We start from the raw sequence: 23,497 nt of genomic DNA, 5'->3' as shown, positions 1-23,497 counted from the left end.
AAGGTCGCTGGGCGGCTTTTAAATGTGCTAGCATTATTGGTTTTTCCTTATGAATCAATGCGGTTGAGCTTTCATATTCCTGGCTTGTGGACTGAGATAGGGAAATTTTCCCTTTAACTGAGCTGGCAGGAACATGAGTTTCCCTTCCTGGAGCCTCTCCCGATTTCTCTGGCTTGTCTGCAGAATTGGACCATCACAGTGGGAAAAAGTCCTACTTGGAGAAGTGTCCTTGATAACCCTCATCTAGCTCACTGGGGTCGGGGAGCTAAAATGAAGATACCAAGAGGAGGCTCCCCTCCCAGAAGCTCAGCAGGGAGGAGAGAGAGGGAAATGAATCAGGGGTTTGAAAGGAGACCACGGTTTACTTTAGGGTGTGGTTAATTAGAGCACATCTGCCAGCCATGAGAAAAGCAGCCAGTCTAGAAAAGACTGATGACTTCGAAAATGAAAAGGAAAGTTGCTGGGAAGGGTGGGAGAGAGGAAGGAGAGAGGGTGGGATCAAGCTGTGTTGAGAATGTCCTCTAAGTTGGGAGTGATAACACAGGGGAGGGGTGGAAGGCAGCTGGGAGGGGGTTCACCTCAGATGCGATGCCCATGGTCTTTCCAGTGAAAGAAGGGAGTCTGTGGACCCAAGAGGAAAAAAGGTTGGATTCCACACTGAGGGGAAGCGGGGAGGGACCTCTACCAAGAGATGACTAACAGACTGGTGAACAACATCACATGCGGCCGAGATTAAACCGCAGCCACTTGTACCAAATCCAACACCACCAAGTGGAAGAGATGAAACTGCTGTGTCTTGTTTTACTTTTTTTGTTTAGGTTTTAAAATCAGAGAAATATGACTTTTAAATCATGCAATATAAACTACTTCATGATGGATTATTGTCTATCTTAACTTAATGCCCCTACGTGTTTAAGATTTGTCTTACCTATGCAATTCTAAATACTGTTAGTGTAAATTTGCACCAGATTGCTGAGTTAAAGCAAACACTCTTTCAAATGCAGGGGAAGTAACAGTAATTTCATAAATGGTCCCAATTTGGTAGCAGTTGATCTAATTGCTATTCTGAATTCACTGCTGCTTTGCTTTACAAAACAGGAATTTTTGAACAGTTGAACATAAATCAAACCATATTTCCTGTCTTGTTTCTTCATTAACATTACACTTACAAACACACTCATTTTGCTTCAAGCAGTGCTTTTCAATGGAGATAATGTTGCCCCCAGGGGACATCTGGCAATGTCTAAAGACATTTTAATTATCACACGTGGTGAGTTGCTGCTGGCACCGCTAATGCAACTGAGGCCAGGAATGCTGCTAAACATCCTACGGTGTGCAGGACAGCTGACCACAACGAAGAACTGTTCAGCCCAAAATGTCTGAGAACTGCTGACTTAGAAAGAAACCAAAAATTAAACTGAATTGTACAGAAAGTCATTTACAGATACCTATTTAAAGCCCAGAATGCCCATTTTCTGATTTTTAAAACTAGCATTTCACCCTAGCATTAAATTGAGCTGCTATTTTAAAAAATGAGGGTGTCTCAGAAAGACAGATCTTACCAGTTAAAGTTTAATTTAAATAAAAGAAATTCTTATTTCACGAAGCTTACGAAAATCAATTGGCTGCCTTAAAAGAGTAGGGTGAAAAGTTAGGGAAATTTTTGGATTTTTTGGCTTTCTGGGATGGAATCTATTTTTCTTTATTAGAAAAACTTTGACAATTATCTGCTAGACAGTAGCCCCAGTTGGCAAACTCTCCATTCCCCCAGAGTTTATCGTCGCCTCTGTCCTACCGACTCAGCACCGAAAATCTCCATTCAGTACCTCATCTGACTCTAGGTATGAGTGTGATTGCAGAGACTAGGAACACAGCCCCCTCCACTGACATCTACCAGAAATGCCCCTTATGTAATAGCTGCATGTTCTCTTGGCCACTTTTAACCATGGTGACCAGCACAGAGCGCATCCACAAGAATTAAAAACCAAACAGAAGCTCAGAAGCACCTCTTAAGGTCCTTCCACAATAAAATAGTTGATAGACGACTGAAGTCTAGGAGGGATGTCTTTGCAAAGCAACTGGGATCATGTAATATAGAAACTTTGTCTTGTGCAGCTGAGCAAACACTTGAGTCTTCTATTATGGAAAGGGATGTAGGTATCTGAAAAATACTTGGATTTGTTCCTATTTTCAGATATGTTTTACACCCTGATTTAGCTGCCCTGGCTGTTGGGCTGCTTTGGAATTCTATAGTCATCAGAGTAGTTAAGAGAGACACAAATTCAGGAAAGATTTAACAACATACTAAATACTGTATTATGTCACCTTCTGAAGCATTTTACCAGCCTTAAACGGTATTTTCTGACTGGTGATTCCCTTAACTTGAAGTTATATCAGGATTTTATTAGCTCCTGATGTTTTTAAAGCATTTAAGCCTTATTATAGTTCATTTTTCACCTCCCGTACCTTTGCGTGCCCAGAAACATACAAGAGGGTGATGTAATTACAAGTATGGAATATGCCATAGAATTCTGGGCTCACTATTCTGTTCCGTTGATATCTGTGTCTATTTCGGTGCCAGCACCATACTGTTCTGGTTATTGTAGCTTTGCAGTACAGTCTGTAGTCAAGGATTGTTTTGGCTTTTCAGGGTTTTTTTGTGTTTCTATACAAATTTTTAATTCTTTGTTCTAGTTCTGTGAAAAAAAATGCCATTGGTATTTTGATGTGGATAGCATCGAATCTGTAGATTGCTTTGGGCAGTATGGTTATTTTAACAGTATTAATTCTTCCAGTCCAAGAACACAGTATATCTTCCCATCTGTTTGTGTCACCATCAGTTTCTTGCATGAGTGTCTTGGAGTTTTCTGAGCACAGGCATTTTATCTCAAAGTGTATGAGTTTTGAATGAAACAGTTGTAGATTCAGATCCCAGCTTTGTGACCAGGGAGGTCACATGCATCAACTAGAATTGCTGAGCCTGTTATCTCGCCTAATCTTTACCACAAACCATCAGATTCTGGTTAAGATTAAACGTGATAACAGACCTAAAAGCCTCTGATGGCCTCATACAAAGGAATATCTCAATGAATTAAAATTGGGGGGAAAGTACAAAAATTTCTAAAGGAAAAAATGTCAGGATGAAACGTCATGCCAGTGAGTCCATAATTTAACAGGTCACACCAAGCTCTCCTGTGCAATAAATGACCACCTGATGCATGTTCTTTAGGCTCCATGATATTCTAAAACTGCAGGCTCTTATGAGAGATTGGGATAAGCAAAAAAAAAAAAAAAAAGCACTTCTTTTAGAGTTCTGAACCAATAAAAATATAGTGAAAAAGTGTCAAAAATGTAAAAAAGGGGGTCACTATAAGTTAACAGAGGTTTGAGGGACATACCGGTCATTTGGAATGTATGGAATACATTTTGATCTTGATCAAAGTACAATAATTTTTTGAGACTCTGAAGAATATCTGAAACTTACGATATTTGATGTTATTAAGGAATTGCTGTGAAAACAGTATTGGCAATTCTGTTTTTTTGTATCATTCTCTTTTAGTGATACATATTGAAATAGTTACAGATGAAATGATGTCTAGGTTCAGAATATTGGTGGAGAGTCAAGTTGTTGAGACTATAGATAAAACCAGATTGGCTCTAAATTAGTGGTAGTTGAAGATAGGTGATGGGTTCATGGTATATTATTCTTCCAAAATTACATATATTTGAAATGTTCCCTAAATGATCTTTCTACTATAGATTAAAATATTACCTTGTTTACTGGTAAAGGTGAATTTGGAGAGTGCGGCTTAAACGTACCACTCCTGGGCTTCTTGCTGAACTTCGGAATTAGGCGGAGGTAAGCCCTGAACAGTCGCAGGTGTCTTGGTGCACTCAGCCTGTGAGACTAGCTCACGGTGGTACTAAGTCTGGGGTCCTGAGTCCAATTCCTATGCGGTTTCTGCCTTTGTCTTTGCCCCAGCAGCATCTCCAAACTCGGTCAGCCATCTTGCAAATGTGAGCTCGTGGGTACCAGGGAGACGAGGCCAGGATAGCAGCCCAGTACAAATTCACCTTCACCCTCATCCTTGGAAAAGAACTCATATCATGTGCCCTGTGAAGGAGGAAGGGTGGAGGGGAGCTGTCGTGTCATCTTGGTGCATTCAGGTGGTAAATGGAAAGTATTCGTCAGAGGGGGACTCTACTGCATAAAAGAAAAATAGGAAGATTTAATTCATAGAAATTGTAAAAGTCAAATCAGCATTTTAGAGAAATGTGTGCCAGCCAGAAAGACCTCATGGAGAGAAAGAGTAAAGCACAGGAAAACAGCCAGCAGAGCCGTGGAATGTTTTATCTTCTTACCGCAAAGGTGAAACGAACCACAGATACAAGGGAGACTTGATCAAACGGAGCAGAGGGTCCTACTGAGGCCGCATCGTGTCTCCACAATCTGCGGCTGCCAGGCAACGGGTCCTCCATCTCGCGGTGATGGCACTGTAACGAGACACCGCGGTAATTAGCGTCAGAGCTACAGGTGGGCTAGTTGGCTCCGTCGTGGGAGAAGGCCTGAGCCGGAGCTGGATGGGGTTGCAGCAACTAACAAATAAAGTGAAATCTTGCAGGAAAGAGTTTGAGAGATTTACCGAAGAGCAGATTTGAACCTGATGCCCTGGAGTACTTCCTACCGCCGTGGAGACTGGTGCAGGCAGTAAACCTTCTAGTGGCATGTCTGTATTGTCTCCCTTTTCCCCCTGATGGCCTTTCTCTCTGAAGTAACTTGAACCAGGAAAAAAAGGAAGCCCATTCTCCAAACTAATGTGTATTGGCTTGAAATGAGAATAATTGTATTAGCCTGATAATTTGATTAAGCTCTCTACCCCAGGAGATTAGGCCAGGCAAGAGGACAGGATGTCCAAAACTTGACCATAAGTAGGGTATAATCTGTCTTCTGTGGGAACCACAGCAACACAACTCAGCTTTCCACTCTGAGATGGTGCTCTGGACTGGAACAGTGACCAGACCGGCACAGCACAAATGGACTGATTATCTAGGAGTGATCACCCTTTATTACCATTTTTCTTTGGCCGTTTCTCTTCCTCAATCTCAGGTATATGAAACAGTTGGACACAGTGGTGCCACCTTGCTAGCAGAAGTGTTTCTACCTATTCCTGAAACTACTGTTGTCACTGGAAGGGCTCCCATCGAAGAAGTGGAGTTTAGCAGTAACCAGCACGTGACACTGGACCACGAGGGAGTCGGAAGTGGTAAGGAAAGCCTCAGTGGCTCACCGTTTCACAGTCACATATGAATGTTTCTTTTTTTTTTTTTCCCACTTCTCAGACAACCAGACAATTGTAAGATTTTTATCAGAAATTTAAATTAAAACAATAATCATACATAATTTTTTTGCAAGGTAATTTGTTATGTACTATGTTTGGCCAGTAAATTCATACAACTATACAAGTGTAAAGTAGTTTGGCTATGTGAATTAAAAGTCTTTAGATTGCCTTTGACACCTTAATTCAACTTCTGGGAAAGTAATTTGAAATGACAAAACTTTGTGCATAAAAATATGTACATCACAGTATTATCTGTAAGGCTTTCAAGTTTGAAATAACATAATTATAATAGATTATTAAATAATAGTCTCTCTTGTCTCCTTTTAGAATTGTGACTGGATATGTGATGGTCTGTCTCACTCTGTCCACCATGTTTCTTAATCTCTCTTTAATATACTTGACATCTTTTTCTTTCACTGCTACATTCTTTGTAATTTCTTTAAATCTGTCTTCCAAGTCATGGATTCACTCTTTGCGTCCAGTCATGGAAACTCATCATTGCATTTCTCATTTCCATGATTGTATTTCTCACCTCTAGAAATTCTATTTAGTTCTTTTATAATCATCCAGTCAGTTCTGATAATGTTTTGTCCTTTTCTCACACTCTCAATCATTTCTTTTATTCATCCATTAATTCATTTATTTTTAAACACATAAAAATATTTTTCAGTTTTACAGTCTGTACCTGATCATTCCAATACCTGTCTGCTTGCCTGATTCTAATTCTGTTTCCTCATGTGGCTGATGATTGTTTATTGTGAGTGCACACCCGGAACTTTGCAAGAATTCAGACTCCCAAGTCCAATCACTGATCTAAAAGTCTGAAGACCTAGGCTTTTAGTTCCAGCTCTGGTACTGACAAACTGCATGACCCCAGTAATCTCGTAACCTCTTTGAATATCATCTCCCTCATTCATAAAATGGATCTAGTAATACCTCTCTTAGTGTCTTATAGGGTTATTTTAAGTATCAAGATGGAGTGTTCAGCCATCTACAAAACAGAAACAGCCTCACAGACACAGTAAACAATCTTATGGTTACTGGAGTAAAGGGGGTGAAAAGAGACAAATTTGGGAGTTTGAGATTTGCAAATATTAGCTATATATTTAATAGATAGAAAACAAATTTCTTCTTTTAGCACAGGGAACTGTATTCAATATCTTGTAATAACCTTTAACGAAAAAGAATATGAAAACAAATGTATGTATGTGTATGTATGGCTGCGACACTGTGCTGTACACCAGAAACTGACACATTGTAACTGACTACACTTCAATTTTTAAAAAATGAAGTGTTCAGTATGAGGAAAAGATCTTGAAAAGATGCTATTACAGGGTTAGCAGTGACACTGTTTTGTGTGAATAATGTTAACTGGAACTCTAGAGGATGAAGCTGCTATATGTTGTGCTTGAAAACCTTTTCTTTGTTTACTTGAGTAAATGTCCTGCTCCAAAACCTTTCGTCATTAATTTCTGATCAGTGGGGCCAAATCCGTGAGGCTTTGCTGTAGTCGTGACAGCCCAGCAGCAGAGCCGTTGAGCGGTCAGTGTCTGCCCGGCCCTGTCTGAGCCTTTGCAGGTTCACCTCCCCCCCACTTAGGGCATCTGCCCTTGTTCCTTCTGCTGAGGATGCTTGTTCTCAAGACCCCGACGTGCCTCACTTCCTCACTGTCTTCAGGGCCTTATTCAAAAGTGACCTCTCACGGAGCCTTCCCTGGCCACCCCACCTGCAAGTTCAGCCGCACCCCAGCACACATGTTCTATACCCTTCCTGCATTTGTTTCTCTTGTACTTATCACCCTCTAGCATACTGCTCATTTCTCTTATTTATCTTGTTTGTAACTTGTCTCCCCTGCTTGAATGCAAACTCATGAGACAGGGATTCCTGTTGGTTTTGTTTCCTTTTTCGTTTTGCTTTGTTTTGTTTCTCTTTTGGTGGGGGAGGGAGCTAATTAGGTTTATTTATTTTTGGACGAGGTACTGGGGATGGAACCCAGGACCTCACGCATGCTAAGCACACACTTTACCACTTGAGCTATACCCTCCCCCCAGTTTTGTTTCTTTACTCCTGTCTTCAGTGACTAGAGTGATGCCTGGTGTGAAGTAGGAGCTCAAATAAGCATCTACTAAATGAATGAATGAATGAATGAATGAATGAATGAATGAATAATATCTTCACCATAATCCTTTAAAGGGTGCACTACTATTATCCCTATTTTATGCATAAAGAAACTAAGGTTCAGAGAAGCTAAGTAATTTGTCTGCAGTCACACAGCTGTTAAGTGGCAGGGCCAGAATATATACACAAATGGTCCCACTCCAGTGTTTATCATTCATCATGATGTCTCCACTCTGTTGTCAGAGAGAGAGCCACGCAGTCAGCTGTGAGCGCCACCACCTGAAGAAGTTCAGTGATGTTACTGGAGTTGTGTGTTCCATCCCCGCCCCTCCACCCACACATTCCCTTTGTCTGCCGTCTGCTTTCTCACCAGTGCGGGCTCACTCCCTCTTCCTAACCAACATCCTGTATAATTTGGTGTTTCCCTAGGAGTACCCTTCTCATTTGAAGCTGACGGCAGTAATCAGCTGACTCTAATGACCTCGGGGAGAGTGTCCAACAGCGTGGCATGGGCCATTGGAGAAAATGGGATTCCTCTAATTCCCCCACTGTCACAGCAGAACATTGGATTTAGGAGGTAATGTGTGGCTAGAATAAACTGGTGAGTGGTGTCAGCGTTGGCGTTAACGCTATTCAGTGGGGAAAAAATGCTTGCAATATCACATTCTTTCCTTTTATTGTCATGTGCCAGCATTTTCAGGGTTTTTTTTTAATTGTTCTTAAGGTAAAAAAGTAAAATATTAATATCCTAACAAATACTGATGTTTATCAGCGTCAGATACAGTGACGAGCACTTTATTTCATCTTCGCCGAGGAGTCTGTGCTGTATTCCTTCCCCCATTTCACAGATGGGGATAGCGCACGGCACACTTGTATGTCTGGTCCTCAGCAAAGCTTCACTGTGAGTGATGTTGGTGTGAAAACTTCTGGTTATATGAACGCCCCTATTCTCAGTCCCCTTCCTTGATGGCTAGCCCTAGGTTTCTGCTCGGAACAGCAGAAAGGGGCTCGGGGCCTCAGCAGTTCACCCCAGGCGGGCCCCGCTCTCGGCAGTTGATCTGTCCAGACTGTGGAGCCAGGTGGCGTGGGTTCGAGTCTTGCTTCTGTCCTTCCCCAATAGGTGTGTCTTGAGTGGACCATCCTACCATTGCAGGCTCAGTTGTCTCCATAAAATAAAAGGACTTACCTCAATCATCAAGAAGACACTGTCATTTTCAACACGTGGAAAACCCAAATGGGGCTTATTTTGTTCCCTTTACTCCCTCTCCAACCAAATGCAAACACCCGTGTCCATGTGATAAAAACAGCAAGGACCTTCTCAGCCAGGAGACTGGCCGCGTTTCCAGTGGAGGCGTGTTTATGCCTGTGAGTGTAAGCCTTTTGCATTCATCGCATTGAGTTGCACGCTGGGGAAATTTGCTGGGGATTAAAGCTTCAGCTCCTCAGGAGAGGAGGAAGAACGGCGTGAGTGACAGGAGATGCAGCACTGTTCGTAAAGCCCGGCCCGGCCGTGGTGACCACCCTGGCCCCTCAGAATTCAGTCGTGTCCAAAGTTGGTGCTCACGTTAGTTGCATAAGTGTTAATTTTTTTCTCTTTTATTGTAGCCTCAGCGATAAGTGGTCCCCAGCTGTCTGGGAAGGGAGGCCTCCAAGGCGTCCTGCACCAGTTGCAGTGGCTCCTTTCCTTGGCCTGGATCCAGGAACTCGGGACACTTTCATGCACTGGGCAGAGTCGCAGGAATGGGTCACATTTGCAGTCCTTCCATTTATGCTTCTTTTTTTCCAGTTTTATTGAGATATAATTGACACATAACATTGTATACATTTAAGGTATACAACATAGTGATATTTGTACATATTGCAAAATGATTATCACAGTAAGTTTAGTTAACATCCATCACCACACAGTTACAGGCTTTTTCCCTTGTGATGAGAAATGTTAAGATCTACTGACTTAGTCATTTACAATATACAATATGGTGTTAGTAACTATGGTCACCGCGCTGTACATTAGATTCCCAGGACTTACTCATCTTAGAATTGGAAGTTCGTCCTCTTGACTCCCTTCACTCATGTCTCCACCCCGCCTCCACCTCTGGCTCCACCAATCAGTTCTCTGTTTCTATGAATTTGGTTTTTTTTAGATTCCACATGTAAGTGAGATCCTCTCACTTCGCCTAATGCCCTCAAGGTCCATCCATGTTGTTGCAAATGGCAGGATTTCCTTCTTGTATGACTGAGTAATATTCTGTTGTATATATCTACACCACATTTTCTTTATCCATTCATCTATCGATGGGCATGTAGGTTATTTCCATGTCTCGGTTATTGTGAATAGTGCTGCAGTAAACCTGGGGGTGCAGAAATCTCTTCTGGATACTGATTTTGTTTCCTTTTGATATATGCCAAGAAGTGGGATTGCTGGGTCACTCGGTAGTTTTACTTCTAATTTCTTGAGGACCCTCCGTACTGTTTTTCACGGTGGCTGTGCCCATTTGCATTCCCCCCAAGAGCACACATCCTTGTTTCCACATCCTTGCCAACACTTACTACCACTTGTCTTTTTGATGAGAGCCATTCTGATACGTGTGAGGTGACGCTTCAGTGGGGTTTGATTTGCATTTCCCTGGTGATTAGTGATGTGGAGCATACTTCATGTGTCTGTTGGCCGTTTGTATGTCTTCTTTGGAACAATGTCTGTTCAGATCCTTTGCCCATTTTTTAACTAGATTCTTTGTTTTATTGCCAGTGAGTCATATGAGCTCCTTATATGTTTTGTATATTAACCCCTTATCTGATGTGTGCTTTGAAAATATTTTCTCCCACCATTCATACTTCTTCATTTTCCTTATAATATTTAATAGCAACCAACAAGTAAAGAAAAATAGCAAAAGTCCTTCCTTATGATCAGATTTTCTCTCCTAGAGAGTAGCCTCCTTAAGCAGTGCTGTCCCTGGGATTCTGGGGTCCTGACAACAAATTGCTCTGTGATGAAGTTTGTCTCATGGAATCAACTTTTTTTTCCCCAGTGCTTTGAAGAGAGCAGATGCCATCTCCTCTATTGGCACATCAGGACTGACAGACATGAAAAAGTTGGCCAAGTGGGCAGCAGAGTCCAAGCTCGACCCCAACGACCCCAGCAACGCTCCTTTGATGCAGCTCATCTCGGTAACGTGGCCGGAGATCTGCACACACACCGTTTCTCCACTTGGTGTGATGAGAGCAGAAACGGCTTGCTCTTTACCCACACTTTCTTTCCCACTGTGTTTTCCCACGCAATGGGGTTTAAGAACGTGAGTGCCGGGTTGAGTGACAGGCTTAAATTCTAGCTCTGTGCTCACCTGGCTGTGCAAGCACTCGTGCTTCTGAGCCCGGTGACGCCCCCACGGTGCTGCCAGGAGGAAGTGAGCTGCTGCAGGTCAGCCCTGAGCTGGGCACACGATCAGCATGCGGTCAGTGTTAGCTCTTGTTGTAATTCTTACCTCTACCATCTGTGAAAGCCGTAAAGAAAGTTTTCACTTTGCCCTTTCTCTAATCTGACCCCAGACACTCAGAGTTCCCTGCTCCAGGTCACACAGCTGGTAAGGACTCAGATCCAAGTCGAGGTGACTTCAGGGCACGTGTTCTTTCCATCCCATCTTGAAGGACTGATGGGGCAATTTAAGAAACAGGGATTTTGTTTGTTTTCTTGTTGGATAATTAATTAGATTATCATTTAGATTTCATTTAAGTATTTCTGAGATTAATTCTTTGTATCTATCATAACATTCTAAATTCTTTCTTTGGTGAATTTACAAATAAAATGTAACATTAGTCAGTAAATGATTTCTCTTGGTATCAGGTACAATTGTTTTTACTCCCAAGTTCAAAATTTCCACAGAAACATAATAAACACGCAGATGATCCAGAAAGTGACCACAGCAATACATCTAAGATCACATTTATTGGTATGAGTTCGTCAGTAAGATAACTATAATGGGGTGGAATTTTTCACTCTCCCGTAGCGATTCTCAGATAAGTCCCAAAGCAAGCTTTGGTTTATTCTGAATTTTGTGTTTATAAATTCTCCTTCCAACATACTTCACCGTGCAGGTAACAGAAATATTAGAAAGAACAGGCCATATTACCTGAAGTGTAGCCTCTTCTATGTAAAGTTTTCAAATTACGTTTCAATTACTACCTTCAAATTGGTAGCATTATGTATAGTACACGTGTCACTTTCATTTTTTTCTTTTCGACTCTTTGCCTTCTCATAGAAGGACCAAAAACACAGGGACTGCCTTCCTGCCTGGCCTCGCTTCATGAACCAGGGTTTTCACAGCAGGAACGCCTTTCCCATCGCGAAGCCCCAGCAAATCTCTGCTCCCTGACTTTCCCTCTGCCTGGGAGGAGGTTGCAGCTGGCAAAGCACCTGGGCGGCATGCAGCCCACACTTGCACATCCCCAGTGTGGCACTGAAGCCGTCCTCTCTGGACCAGGGCACAGGGGCACTGGAGGTTGGCGCCAGGATCCATCTCTGGCTCGCTTTTCCCAAAGACCAAGGCCATGAGGTGCTGTTTGGGGCAGGAGAACATGGCCATGGAGCCAAGTAAAGTGGATCAGCTGACAGTGGGGCCTTTATCTACATTTATGCATAAATATGTTCAGAAAGTGCTCGTCAAAAATAGTTTAAAATATTTTTAAATGTTAAAATATAAAAAATATTCAAATATTTTACAGATATATGTAAAATACATATATTAGATTTTATAGACGCTATGTATGTGAGTAATCTTACCTGCATTAGGCACTTGGTAATCACTGATGTAAATCTCTCATTTTTCAGTCTGTATATTTTCATAACACCTACTAGGGGAGCATGAGTACCAAAAATAAACCTTACAGTTTTCATTTCTTTGATCCATGGTACTTTTTATAGCTACTAAATGAATAGAACAGCGCCTGCCCCATCTTGTGATATATTTCAGTGTATTTTCTCTTTAAACAAAATGCTGGAAGTTTCAGGTCTCCCAGCCTAAAACCCATGAAACGTCATTCCCAGCAGCTCAGCCACGAGTCTCCTTGAGTGAAATCTGCCTGGCACCTAGAGGTTCTTATTTTCTGGTTTTCCCAGGTTGCTACCAGTGGGGAATCTTACGTACCTGATTTCTTTCGCCTGGAGCAGCTTCAACAGGAATTTAACTTCGTCTCCGACGAGGAATTAAACAGATCCAGACGGTTCAGGCTCCTCCGTCTGAGAAGCCAAGAGGTGCCAGAGTTCCGAAATTATAAGCAAATTCCATTATATGACCGAGAAATCATGGAAAAGGTGTTCCAGGTGAGAAATTGCCGCAGGGGAGCTAATAAAGTAATAAAGTCGCTGCCGCGCCGTTTGGGGTGCTGTCACGTCCGTGTTTTGCAGTTGCTGCTGTGTTCTCAGCAGAGATACTGGCTCCTCTTTTATAGCACTTTACATAACCTTTCCATTACTTTTTCTTGAATCCAATGTTTAAATAATCTTTGTCTCAGTATAACGACACATAAACTAGGGAAAAATTAAGAGTTGTAGGGTTGAAAAATATCTCAAGTGGTACTGAAGCCATCCGCTTGAGGCTTTTTGCCTGGCTGAACTGCCACTTAATGTGACAAATTATCCTGCCTTTGTCAGGAATTCAATGCCTTTTTAATCCAACAAGTATTTACTAAGCACAAAGCGCAGTGGTAAGCACTGTAGGGAAAACAGATGGGTAGGATCTGAGCAGCGTTGGGGTAGTGGGGCACGGGGCTGACACCCCGCACAGGCAGCAGGCTGCACTGAGGCTGGGCAGAGGAGGACTCATGGTGGGCGTGGGGCAGGGAGCCCTTGAGGAGTTACAGGTAAGAGGCCCGTGTAGGTGGGGCAGGCGAGAGAAAGCCAGTGTTTGTTTGATGAGGTAAGTGGAGAGCCATTAGAAACTGACACCAGGATGATTTTTCATGCAGAAACTAGTCTTGGGGCATATTTTTGGTAACTTGGTTCCTCTTTGTATCAGTTTGGATTTCTGATTATAAATGATAAAAACCCAGTTTGAACCAGCTCACAGACCAAGGGGAGTTTACTGGATGATGAAATCACAGAGTAGGTTGAACAGCTAAGACATGTGAACGACAAGGGCTCTTCTCCGCCTCAAGGACACCTGGTCCAGGGCCCGACTACTGCCTGGCCCCTTCTCCGCCCTCTCTGGGCTTCCCTTGGTACGGTGGCTTCATCTCCCCCATCGCAGACAGATTTCTCCCCTTGGCTACTTGGTCACCGGTATCACCCAAGTCCACATCTAGTAGCTTCAGCCAGGCAGAGAAATGCTCCTCTCGTCCCAAGTTTAAACATCTTGTGGACGGCTCTTGAGCCACGAAGCCTGGTCAGGGACCACCCCTGGGCATTCAGCTGTGACCAGAGACGCGTTAAAGGAGAAATAGCAGCTCCCTGGGGCCCACGTGGAATTTAATTGATAGGAAAAGAGTGGAAAGTTCAGTGGCCTAACAAAAGCCAAAGCACCCACTACTCTCCTCCAAGTAGGTGGCCCGAGTCAGCTGCAGCCAAATGCTATTTACAATTTTTGTAATTGCTTTACTTTAAGTAGAAAAGGCAAAACTTAAGCAGGGGCTTTAGCAAAGTTGCTTGGGTGAGCTGAGCATCGTGAATGACAGCGACTCTCTCTGCTATCTCTGTGGCCTCTGTTTCTTTCCACATGAACATTTTCACTTGCAATTACAGATTTCTCTTCTACTTATAAGGCAGTTTAATCAACTGACTCCAAATCCTGGATATTACATCAAAGATCAATTCTGAACCAAAAGTTCAGAGGGAAATGGAAGGAACATTTAGAACCGTAATTTGCGACTTAACCCACATGTGATAAATAATTCTCCAATCTCCAGAAGGGAATGAGAGAGGACTAGTATTTCAAAACCATCAAAGTATTGCTTCCTTTTAATTTCAGGACTATGAGAAACGGTTACGGGACAGAAACGTAATTGAAACCAAGGACCACATAGATATCAATAGGGCCACAGTAGCCAAGTACTTCCAGCAGGTAAGGAAAATCATTTTAAACAGTCCTCCTAGGGGAAAAACAGCCAGCATCCTAAGGCTGGAGGAGGGAGGTCTCTATTCTTTTATTTTCTCGTAATTACAGATAGGAAATTGATTAACAGCTATCTTCATCTTTTGAACATGGTTACTTGGTTCTTCTTTGTATTCGTTTGGACTTGTGATTATAAGTGATAAAAACCCAATGTGAACTAGCTTGGCACCAAGGGGAGTGTATTGGATGATGAAACACTGAAAACACTAAGATATGTCTCAGTTCATTACCAGTGGTTATCTTAAGAGGGGTATGATTACAAGGGACTCGCATTCTAAGTCATGATTTTTTTTAAATATTTGCATGTTTGCATCTTATTACCTTTGTAATTAAAAAAAAGTTTTATAAACCACATACTAACTGTCCTGCACTAGAAAGTCAAAATATCCCTTTTTCCTTCCTTCCTGTAATAAATTTAACTTAAAAGAAATGCTACAGTGACTACAGTTCATTTCCCCCATCCAGTTCATCTACCCTGTACCTCGTGTGAAAAACCGATTTATGACATTTAAGAGGCCCTCTCTTTAAAGGATAATCAGGTAGTAAGTCGGTCTGAGTAGGGGAAGAACTTAAGAATCACTTCTTGAAATGTGTGTGCTTCAAGACTGGTCCTGTTTTTTGTAATTTGTTAATTCATTCATTCAGCTAAATTTTACCATCTTATCTGCCAGGAACTTTTCCAGGTCCTAAGAATGTAGCAGTGAACAAAACAGAAACCCTGTGTCTCAGGGAGCTCACAGTAGTGAGGAAAGCTGGATGCTCTGCGGGAGGGAGTGGTCAGAGCTGCGGAGAAAAGTGAAGGGGGGCTGGGCAGTGACACCGAGGTGACATCAGAGCAGTGAGCTGAGAAGTTCATAGAACAAGAACATTTTAAATAAAATGTATTTCTTTCCACAGGTTAGGGACTCAGTGATAAATCGCTTCCTTGTTGCAAAACACCATTTTCTTCTTTCGGATTTGATAGTAGAGGAAGAAGTTCCCAATATCAGGTAAAAACAAACCTTTTCTCATTTCTTATAAAAATTATTTGTATTGTATGAAAAGTTTCATGTAAATATAAGATTTATATCAGTGTCCGGTGTGCATTTGGGCCCCTAATAATACTGGAAACTGGTAAAACCTGATTAAGGCTTAATGGTACATTAGTGGGGAGGTTTCTGTTAGAACAAGTCATACAAGATGCTCTCCATCACATTCCAGTGGACCCCATCTCACCTCCCACGACCTCCAAGTCAACTTCCCCAGCCTTGTCCATTTTCTCGTTCCAATCAAATGAAGTTCCCCTCCAGCACATCCTCCTCCAGCCCTCATCATCTCCCAAGGCCGGGCCCTGCTTTACGCTCCCAGCACAGGGCAGTGGGGTGGCTGAGCACCAGCCCACTAAGGCTCTAGGCGGCCGGGGGAGGCCAGGCTCCAGCACCACAGCCAGGAGGCACACAGCTGCTGTGTGTCTGGTGAGGGGCAAGGGCAGCAGGGAAAAATGGATATTTACATAGAAAATGCATTTGCTTGATTGTCTCCCTATCATTTAGAATAATCCTCAAATGGTCTCAACTCGGGGTGGATGTGTGAAAGATGAAAGAGAACTTTCTCTGTCGGTGGGCTTGCGCAGTCCATTAACTTCATGACCTTCCTCTGATTGAACCTCTTGGTCTCCTAAAAAGGTCATTTCCTATGCATGTACTTTTTTTCCACCATCAAGTTGGCAAGGAGACAAAAAACTGTGCTGTCACGGCAGCCCCTTTTTTTGCCTCCATCCTCACACAGAAGGGAAGCTGTGCCCACATGACTTCATGCAAACTCTCTCTCTCTCTCTTCCAGGCCCAGAGTCCTGTCACTGAATGTTTTTTCAGCCATGATAATTACACGTTAGAATAGATGATGATTTTTCATGCTGTTTTTCCATTTCTTTTCTTTCTTTTTCTTTTTTTCTGCTTTACTTTCTGCATTAAGTTCTGAAGGCTCAGGGTATGTTCTTTCTTCTTTTACTTTTGGTTTGTTCTTGGCTTTAAATTAAGATGTTTCTGTATTTAATGGTCCCAGCCACCTAGATGCTCTCATGCTGATGCTGTGGGGCAGCAAAGTCTCATGAGAGGAGGTGCCTCTTGGGGAGGGTGGAAGTATTGAGAAAAGATGGAATGTGTCATGTTACGACCCCGGGGCAAAGATTTCTCTCTGAGGTCCCCACGTTTGGCTTAGGGAGGTGTCCTGGTAGAGTGATTCAGAAGATGGACTTGAATTTGTGACAACATGGATGAACCTTGAGGGCTTTATGTTAAGTGAAATGAGTCAGTCTGAGAAAGACAAATACTATGTGATCTCACTTGTATGTGGAACCTAAAAAAACCAAACTAATAAGAACAGAGACTAATAGTGATCACCAGGGGCTGGGGACAGGAAAATGGGGAGATGTGGTTTAAGAGTACAAACCTGCAACCAGTAGCTACGTCAGTCCTGGAGATCAAATAAACAGCATAGTGATTATCGTCAACAATACTGTATTATAAACTTCAAAGTTACTAAGAGTTCCTAGCTCTTACAAAGTTACTAGATCTTAATTGTTCTCACCACAAAGAAGAAATGATAATCAGGCGAAGTGATAGAGATGTTGGCTCATGCTGCAGTGGTGATCATATTGCAATACATAAATGTATCAAACCAGCACATTGTACACCTTAAACCTACAGTGTTATATGTCAATTATATCTCAATTAAAATTTTAAAATGTACAATAAGTCAAAAAAAGAGTTGCAAAGATGTAAAACAATGTTACTCTTCCCTCATTCTTTGTTTTGCAAAGGATAGTTATTTTTCATACTTTCACATTATGTTAACATGTAATGGGCTTATTCTTGTCTTAAATGAGTTCATAAATAAATATATGTAAATATTTTTCAAAAGAGAAGAAGCTGGGCTGTGAAGTTAGGGTGATCTGGTTTTGAACCCCAGCCCTCTCTCCTCCTATATAGGAGCCTCCAGCAAATTCCATCACCTCTCAGAGCCTCCAGTTTCTTCATATGAAAAATGGGGTAAATATACTTGTAAGGATTAGCACTATTTTGTGTAAGGCACCTAGCACTCTGCTTGAATCAGAGAAAGTGCTGGTAAATAGTAGCCACTCCGTGCCCTGTGGGACAGGAGACTCTGGGGAGCAAACAGCCCCTGGAAGTGCCTTGGGAGCCAGCATCCCGCCAGCGGGCACCTGCCTTTTGGGAAGAAGGACCCAGTCCTGCAGTCCAGCTCTCATACTCCTGGGGGGCACACAAGTGTGAGTGTTGCCAGCCTGAGGCCAGCTTGGCACAGCTGGCTCAGTTCCGTGGCTGCTGGGCATCGTCATTAATGTCAGCTTCCTGATACAAAGTCCCATCTGTGTTTCTGTTTAGTCTCTGGGGCAGAATTAAATTATTTGCTCCATGACCCTCTCCCCCAAGTTCACTGACTGCATTGCTTTCATCTTCTGGGAAGTGTTGATGGATATCATCTCAGTGAGAGGCAGAAAGATATGCTCCCCCGCTCCTCCTCCCCCACCTTCCCGCATCTCCATCCCTTCCTTTCTCCGGTATAATCACTGGCATCATAATCATTGTCATTGTCCCGACAGTCATATTTTAGGGCATCTCCTAATGCTAGACTAGTGCCCGGGGGCTTTGTACACACCTTCTCGCTACGTCCTCTCCGCAACCCCGAGAGGTAGGCATTATTATCCCCATTTTACAGATGATGAAACAGAGACTTAAAGAGGTGCAGCAATTTGCCCAAGGTGAGCAGGATTCACACCGAGTTTTGCCTAACTCCAGAGAGCTGATCCCAGGAGGCGCCCCAGGAGGCGGTAACCTCAGGGCTCTGTGAATGGACAGGCTGAGAAGTGCCCCGGGGGCCCAGGAGAGGGAGAATTTCTTGACAATTTCCACCCTCTTTAAAAAGACAAAGAGTTTTTCAGGGGCCTGTGAGGGACCCTGGGGCAGACTTTGGGAAATGGTCTTGACTTTCCAGATCTTTCTTTCCCCTAGAGTCTTAATCCTGTTCTGTAATCATTAGCATTTTGGGCCTGAGCCTTTTCAAGCTGGCAGAACAAAAGCGACCACTGAGGCCAAGGAGGAAAGGTCGGAAGAAGGTGACTGCCCAGAACCTGTCTGACGGAGACATAAAGCTGCTGGTGAACATTATCCGGGCTTATGACATTCCGGTGAGGAAGCCAACGACAAGGTGAGAGCCCTCTGAACACCCCGGGATGGGATGTGCAGGAGCCCAGCACTTTACAGCTTGTTCACTCTCGTCTTGAACATAGTTGTTATTCTATGGGGGCCGAGGGCAGGGTGGTGGGGGTTCTTGATGAAGGCAGGGCCCGACTGGTTGCAAGTAACAGAACCACCTCAGCCAATTGAAGGTAAAGGGGGGATTTACTGGGAATCTCTCACAGAACTCAAGGCCAAGAGGTACAGCTAAACTGCACGGTGGACAGTAAGGGTTAAGATGGTTTCTTCAGAGGCCCCACTGTCTCGCTCACCGGCTTCCTTCTATGTGTGACGGGAGTGGGCCATCCAGTCAGGGTACCACCCACCAAGGGTCAGCTTCTTAGGAGAGAATCTGAAGGCCCTGACCTGGGTCAGGTGTTGATCCATGGTCTGGTCACCTACAGCCAGAGAGGCAGATCACAAGGACCAGTCCTGAAGGTGGGGGACAGTTCTCAGAGAAGTGGGTGACAGCTGAGCAGACACCCACAGGTGTATAGTCCAGATTCTGAGACATGTGCGATGAGCACAAAAATGTGAGTGACTTCTCCTTTATCTGCTCAGGGAAATGAATTATGCCCACTGTACTTCACTACATTGGGACAAGGGGGGCCCCTCAGCCATCAGTAAGGTGAGCAGGTGAGCCTAGGTTTCTTATCCCCTTAGAGAATCGAGATGGAAGGATGGAAGGACCAGGCATCTCTTCTCTTTGCTCGTGTCCTCTCCAGTATAACTTGGAAGCTGTCATTCATTACACACTCACAGTGTTCTCAGCACTATGTTAGGTACTTTCATGTATGTTATCTCACTTACCTCTCACCACTAGTACTGTCTCCATTTTACAAAAAGTAAAATGGAAGCGAAGGGAGTGTAAGTGGCTTTGCCCAAGGTCATCTAGCTGTCTGATCACAGAAAAGCACAGGTCTAGCCTTTGGCGTCTTTCCTTCCTCGGTTCTCCCCTTTAAATTATCCACCCTCACCTCCCATTATTTTGCCCTACTTTTTTTTTTCTGCTAACTAACTTTTCTACCCATTATAGAACATCTGAGCATCACCAATATTCCCAGAATTTTGTCTCATGTAAATGTCTGTTTACGCTCTTGAATCTGCTCCATAGCATTGCTTCCTTGAGCTTCAGCTCAACCCTTTCATCTTGATTGCATCAAAGCTCAACTGTGGGGTGAATAGCTGTTTTTTAAAAGAATATATAGGTGTTTCTCTTATTTTTGGTCTCTGTGAAGATTTTTAGGAGGTAAGTCATTTCATTCAAATAATTACAATGAAGCACAGTTGATCATGTATGTTATACATTTGAGAGCAGACTCATCAAGATAGCTCAGAGATCAACTCTTGCATTAAACCCACCCTAATCGTAACTCTCTCTACACTTGCAACTCAGCTAAATAGGACTTTTCACTCCCTCTCTGTACTCTTATGGCCCATGCCCATCCCCCTAGTCTAACATACATCCTGCGTATTGTGACTATGTACTTATCTAGTCTGAGCTGAAGTATATCTTATTGGTCTTTGCAGCCACAAAGTCTAAAGTCTAACACAGGGCCTAAAGTATAGTTGGTGCTTAACAACTGTTTGTATGATAATGTAACTGACGATGTTCCAAGCAGAAAAGGGTTTTCTCTGGCAGCTGTTATGTTAAATGTTTCACTTTCATTGTCTCAGAGTTTGTCTGAAACCCTTATCTGTGAAAAGGTAAGACAGTCTGGTGGAAAGAGAGAATTTGTACTTTGCCAAGTAATGAACATGAAATAAACCACAAAGTTCAAAACAAATATGCAAGTGGGTTGTGGGGATGAGGGATAAAGTGTCTGGGAGAGGTTCTCTAAACATGATCTTCATTTCTTCCTTTGAGAATGGCAGCTCAAAAGGGAAAGACAACAAGACCCATAGATCCTAACTCAAGCTAGGGATCCCTGACCATCCTTTCCCAGTGGTGTTTGGCCGGCCCAGAGAGAGATGTCTTACCTGGGATGTGTAGCTCAAGTTTACAGGAGAATGCTGGTTCAAAGAAAATACAGTGGGAGAGGACCAGAATTCGATGGAGACAGGGCAGACTGGCTAGGAAGCTCAGAATTCTGCTACCTGAGAGGGACTGAGGCTCTCAATTATGGGGGCAAAGGCACTCATGAGAGAGCAAAGAGAAGAGGTCTCTTTCCTCTCTTCCAGCCAGACATGCAGGCCTAGGGATGGGTGTGGGGAAGACTCTATTATCACTAGGTGACTGGGGAGGCCCGGAGCATCATAGAAGACTTCTGACGAATCAGCAAGCGTAGAGAGAATGCCGGTCACCATAGCCACCAGCACCATACGCCTTTGGAGAAACTGTCTGCTTGGTATATAATTAGATTTGCCCTGTCATTTATTTCTTTCATACATTTTCCCTTCTAGCAAATTCCAGCAGCCATCAAGATCGTCAAGGGCTTTCGGCGAAAAGCATGCTGCTTCCCCGACCGCACGCAGCCCGACCCACAGTGCTGACTACCCCCTCGGCCAGGTCAAATACCCAAATGCTGGCTCTCCACTTAGACGCTTGCCCCTTATGATTTTTAAGAATTGCCTAGAAACTTCATAGTCTGTTTTCTGCCTCGTTTTCTCTGCAGACATACTATTTAGAAACATATTCTACCTCTGCTAAGAGCTGAACAATTCCACTAACTGTTAGGGACCCTTTGCTCTTGATTTCAAGGTTTTAGTGCGTCCGTTTGTAGAAGTTTCATTTCAGCGAACAATTTGCCATACAACTACGGCTGAAGGACCGAATCCCAGCTGGAATGAAGAACTTGAACTTCCATTTAGGTAAGCGTTATTTTTCTCAAACCACAAGTGACTCAAACCAAGAATGAAATGGGAAAATGTCCAACTTTGAAACTCGGGCTCACTGTTAGGGCGCCCCCTCCTCTCCAGGCTCTGGCTTCTTATATCCCGAGCTTCCCATCCCCTTGACCCCACAACCCCTACCCGGCTTTTCTTTCCTTCCCCATCCCTCCGATTCTGGAAGACTCAAGTGATTTTGAAGCTCCCTAGTTCCCATAAATTAAGCTTTCTCCCTCATCAGAAATACATCGGCATTTAAATTTTTTGATTAAATGATTTTAGGTAGTTAAAAGACTCATTATTTCAGATCTTAAAGCAATCTTAGAAAGTACTTAGTCTACTGCTCTACTTTTATAGAAAACAAACTAAAACCTAAAGATAGAAGGTGACACTTAATGCCAAATGGTAGAGACAGAGTAAGGATTAGAACTAATTAAGTCAAAAGAGGGAAATGTACCCTATTACACATAGTACAAGCAAAAAGAATGAGAAAAGTGAGAGGCAGATGCTCAGCAAAATAGATGCAGTAGCTTGGTCTCGAGCCACGCCATGGAGAGGCCTGCCTGGGCCAGGCGTGGCTGGCCTCAGAGCAGGTGACGTGACAGGAGGTAAACTTCACCCCTGCGTTGCTTTACTTATCTGTGGGGAAAGTGAGTGGGAGGCAGGGACCATTCAACCAGCTACATAACAAAAGGAGGTTTATGACCGGGGAATGGACTGACAGAGAAGCACCTTCTAGAGCCCAGTTGCTCAGGAGCCCATACACCAGCCCGTGTCAGCTGGAGACCTTGTATGTAGCCCACCCCCTGAGCCAGCCCAGCCCCAGCCAGCCGGCTCCTTACAAAGCTCACGGTGACTGGAGGATGATGTGACACTCACCAGGACAAGCCAGCAGAAGGTTCGTCTCCCTGCCCGGAGCCTCCAGTCCAGGGCCCCTTCCGTGTGTGTACAGGTGCTGTGTTACAGTGTCTCTGTGCTGCATAAGTCCTTTTAGTGAGAGACCTCCCTTTAGTCCTCATGTCTGTGCTCATATGCAGGTATTTTTCCAGTCTGGACATTTGAGTGCTCATTATTTCTGTTTTGCTCTTTTCGTGTTCCCTGGTCACATGTACCCATTTGCAGGGCCCCCAATGGGGACTACAGCACCACCAGTCTGCAGTCAGTGAAAGATGATGTGTTCATTAATATTTTTGATGAAGTTCTGCAGGATGTCTTGGAGGTAAGTTCACGGTTGTGAGGAAGACATCTGTACTCATTTTCATCTCCTCTACCCACTGCATAAGCCCTGTCAGGGAGGAGAAAAGTTCCCCTGAACTTTGTGGGCTCTTTTGGCTGGTCTAATAATTAAATTGCCACAAGACAGACTAACAGGGGGAAAAAAACACAAATTTTAATTTTGTACATACAGAGATGTCATAGATATAGGATCTAAGACGTGACCAAAGCAGACAGCTTTTATACCTTTTAGACAAGGAAAACAATAAATTTGTGAAGAATTGACAAGACAGACATTTGGGCTTGGGATAATAAATTAGCAAAGAAGTAACAGGGTGTGTTTGTACAGCCTCGTCAGCCCTGGATTCCCCGTCTCTGGAGATAAGGAAGTCTCTCCACCTCCCGGTGCAGGGGGGGCACCTTTCACACGAGAGATCTATTTCTGGCTTTCTGGAGACAAGAGAGGGTCAGAGTGTTCTTGCACCAGCTGTTTTTCAAGAAACTTGAATTCAAAATAAACAATATTCCACTTTGGCATATTTGGGACAGCCTGCCCTGAGCTCCATTAGTCCCCAGATTTGGAATGTTTGAACCCTGATTTGTATACACAGGGAAAGGGAGAAGGGAGGAAGAAAACGAGCTTTTTAAAATTTTCAGT

General features: G+C 43.4%; 1 protein-coding gene and 1 long non-coding RNA gene across 7 annotated transcripts in view; one reads left to right on the top strand and one right to left on the bottom strand.

Annotated features, from left to right (window-relative positions):
- LOC140688037 (uncharacterized) overlaps positions 1-21,253 on the bottom strand; it is a 51,566-nt gene extending 30,313 nt beyond the window's left edge. For 2 of the 3 annotated variants that reach the window (XR_012062707.1, XR_012062706.1), the window contains exons 1-3: positions 20,776-21,253; positions 4,363-4,494; positions 3,773-4,114 (exon numbers count right to left, since the gene is read on the bottom strand). This is a non-coding gene — a long non-coding RNA (uncharacterized lncRNA). Of the gene's footprint in view, positions 1-3,772; positions 4,115-4,362; positions 4,495-10,939; positions 11,105-20,775 lie in introns of all 3 variants that reach the window. The other variant, XR_012062715.1, reaches the window with a different exon arrangement.
- The window catches only part of CC2D2A (coiled-coil and C2 domain containing 2A), a 113,253-nt gene that overhangs the window by 63,390 nt on the left and 26,366 nt on the right, over positions 1-23,497 (top strand). For all 4 annotated transcript variants that reach the window (XM_006208095.4, XM_072946086.1, XM_072946090.1 and 1 more), the window contains 10 exons: positions 5,108-5,264; positions 7,887-8,034; positions 10,487-10,625; positions 12,571-12,774; positions 14,417-14,509; positions 15,458-15,549; positions 18,599-18,766; positions 21,199-21,304; positions 21,497-21,606; positions 22,747-22,843. In XM_006208095.4, coding sequence (XP_006208157.2) covers positions 5,108-5,264; positions 7,887-8,034; positions 10,487-10,625; positions 12,571-12,774; positions 14,417-14,509; positions 15,458-15,549; positions 18,599-18,766; positions 21,199-21,304; positions 21,497-21,606; positions 22,747-22,843 — 1,314 coding nt within the window. The remainder of the gene's footprint in view (positions 1-5,107; positions 5,265-7,886; positions 8,035-10,486; positions 10,626-12,570; positions 12,775-14,416; positions 14,510-15,457; positions 15,550-18,598; positions 18,767-21,198; positions 21,305-21,496; positions 21,607-22,746; positions 22,844-23,497) is intronic.

The sequence above is a fragment of the Vicugna pacos genome, chromosome 2 (genome assembly GCF_048564905.1).
Source record: "Vicugna pacos chromosome 2, VicPac4, whole genome shotgun sequence".
NCBI lineage: Eukaryota > Metazoa > Chordata > Mammalia > Artiodactyla > Camelidae > Vicugna > Vicugna pacos.
This window is presented reverse-complemented; position numbering and strand designations above follow the sequence as displayed.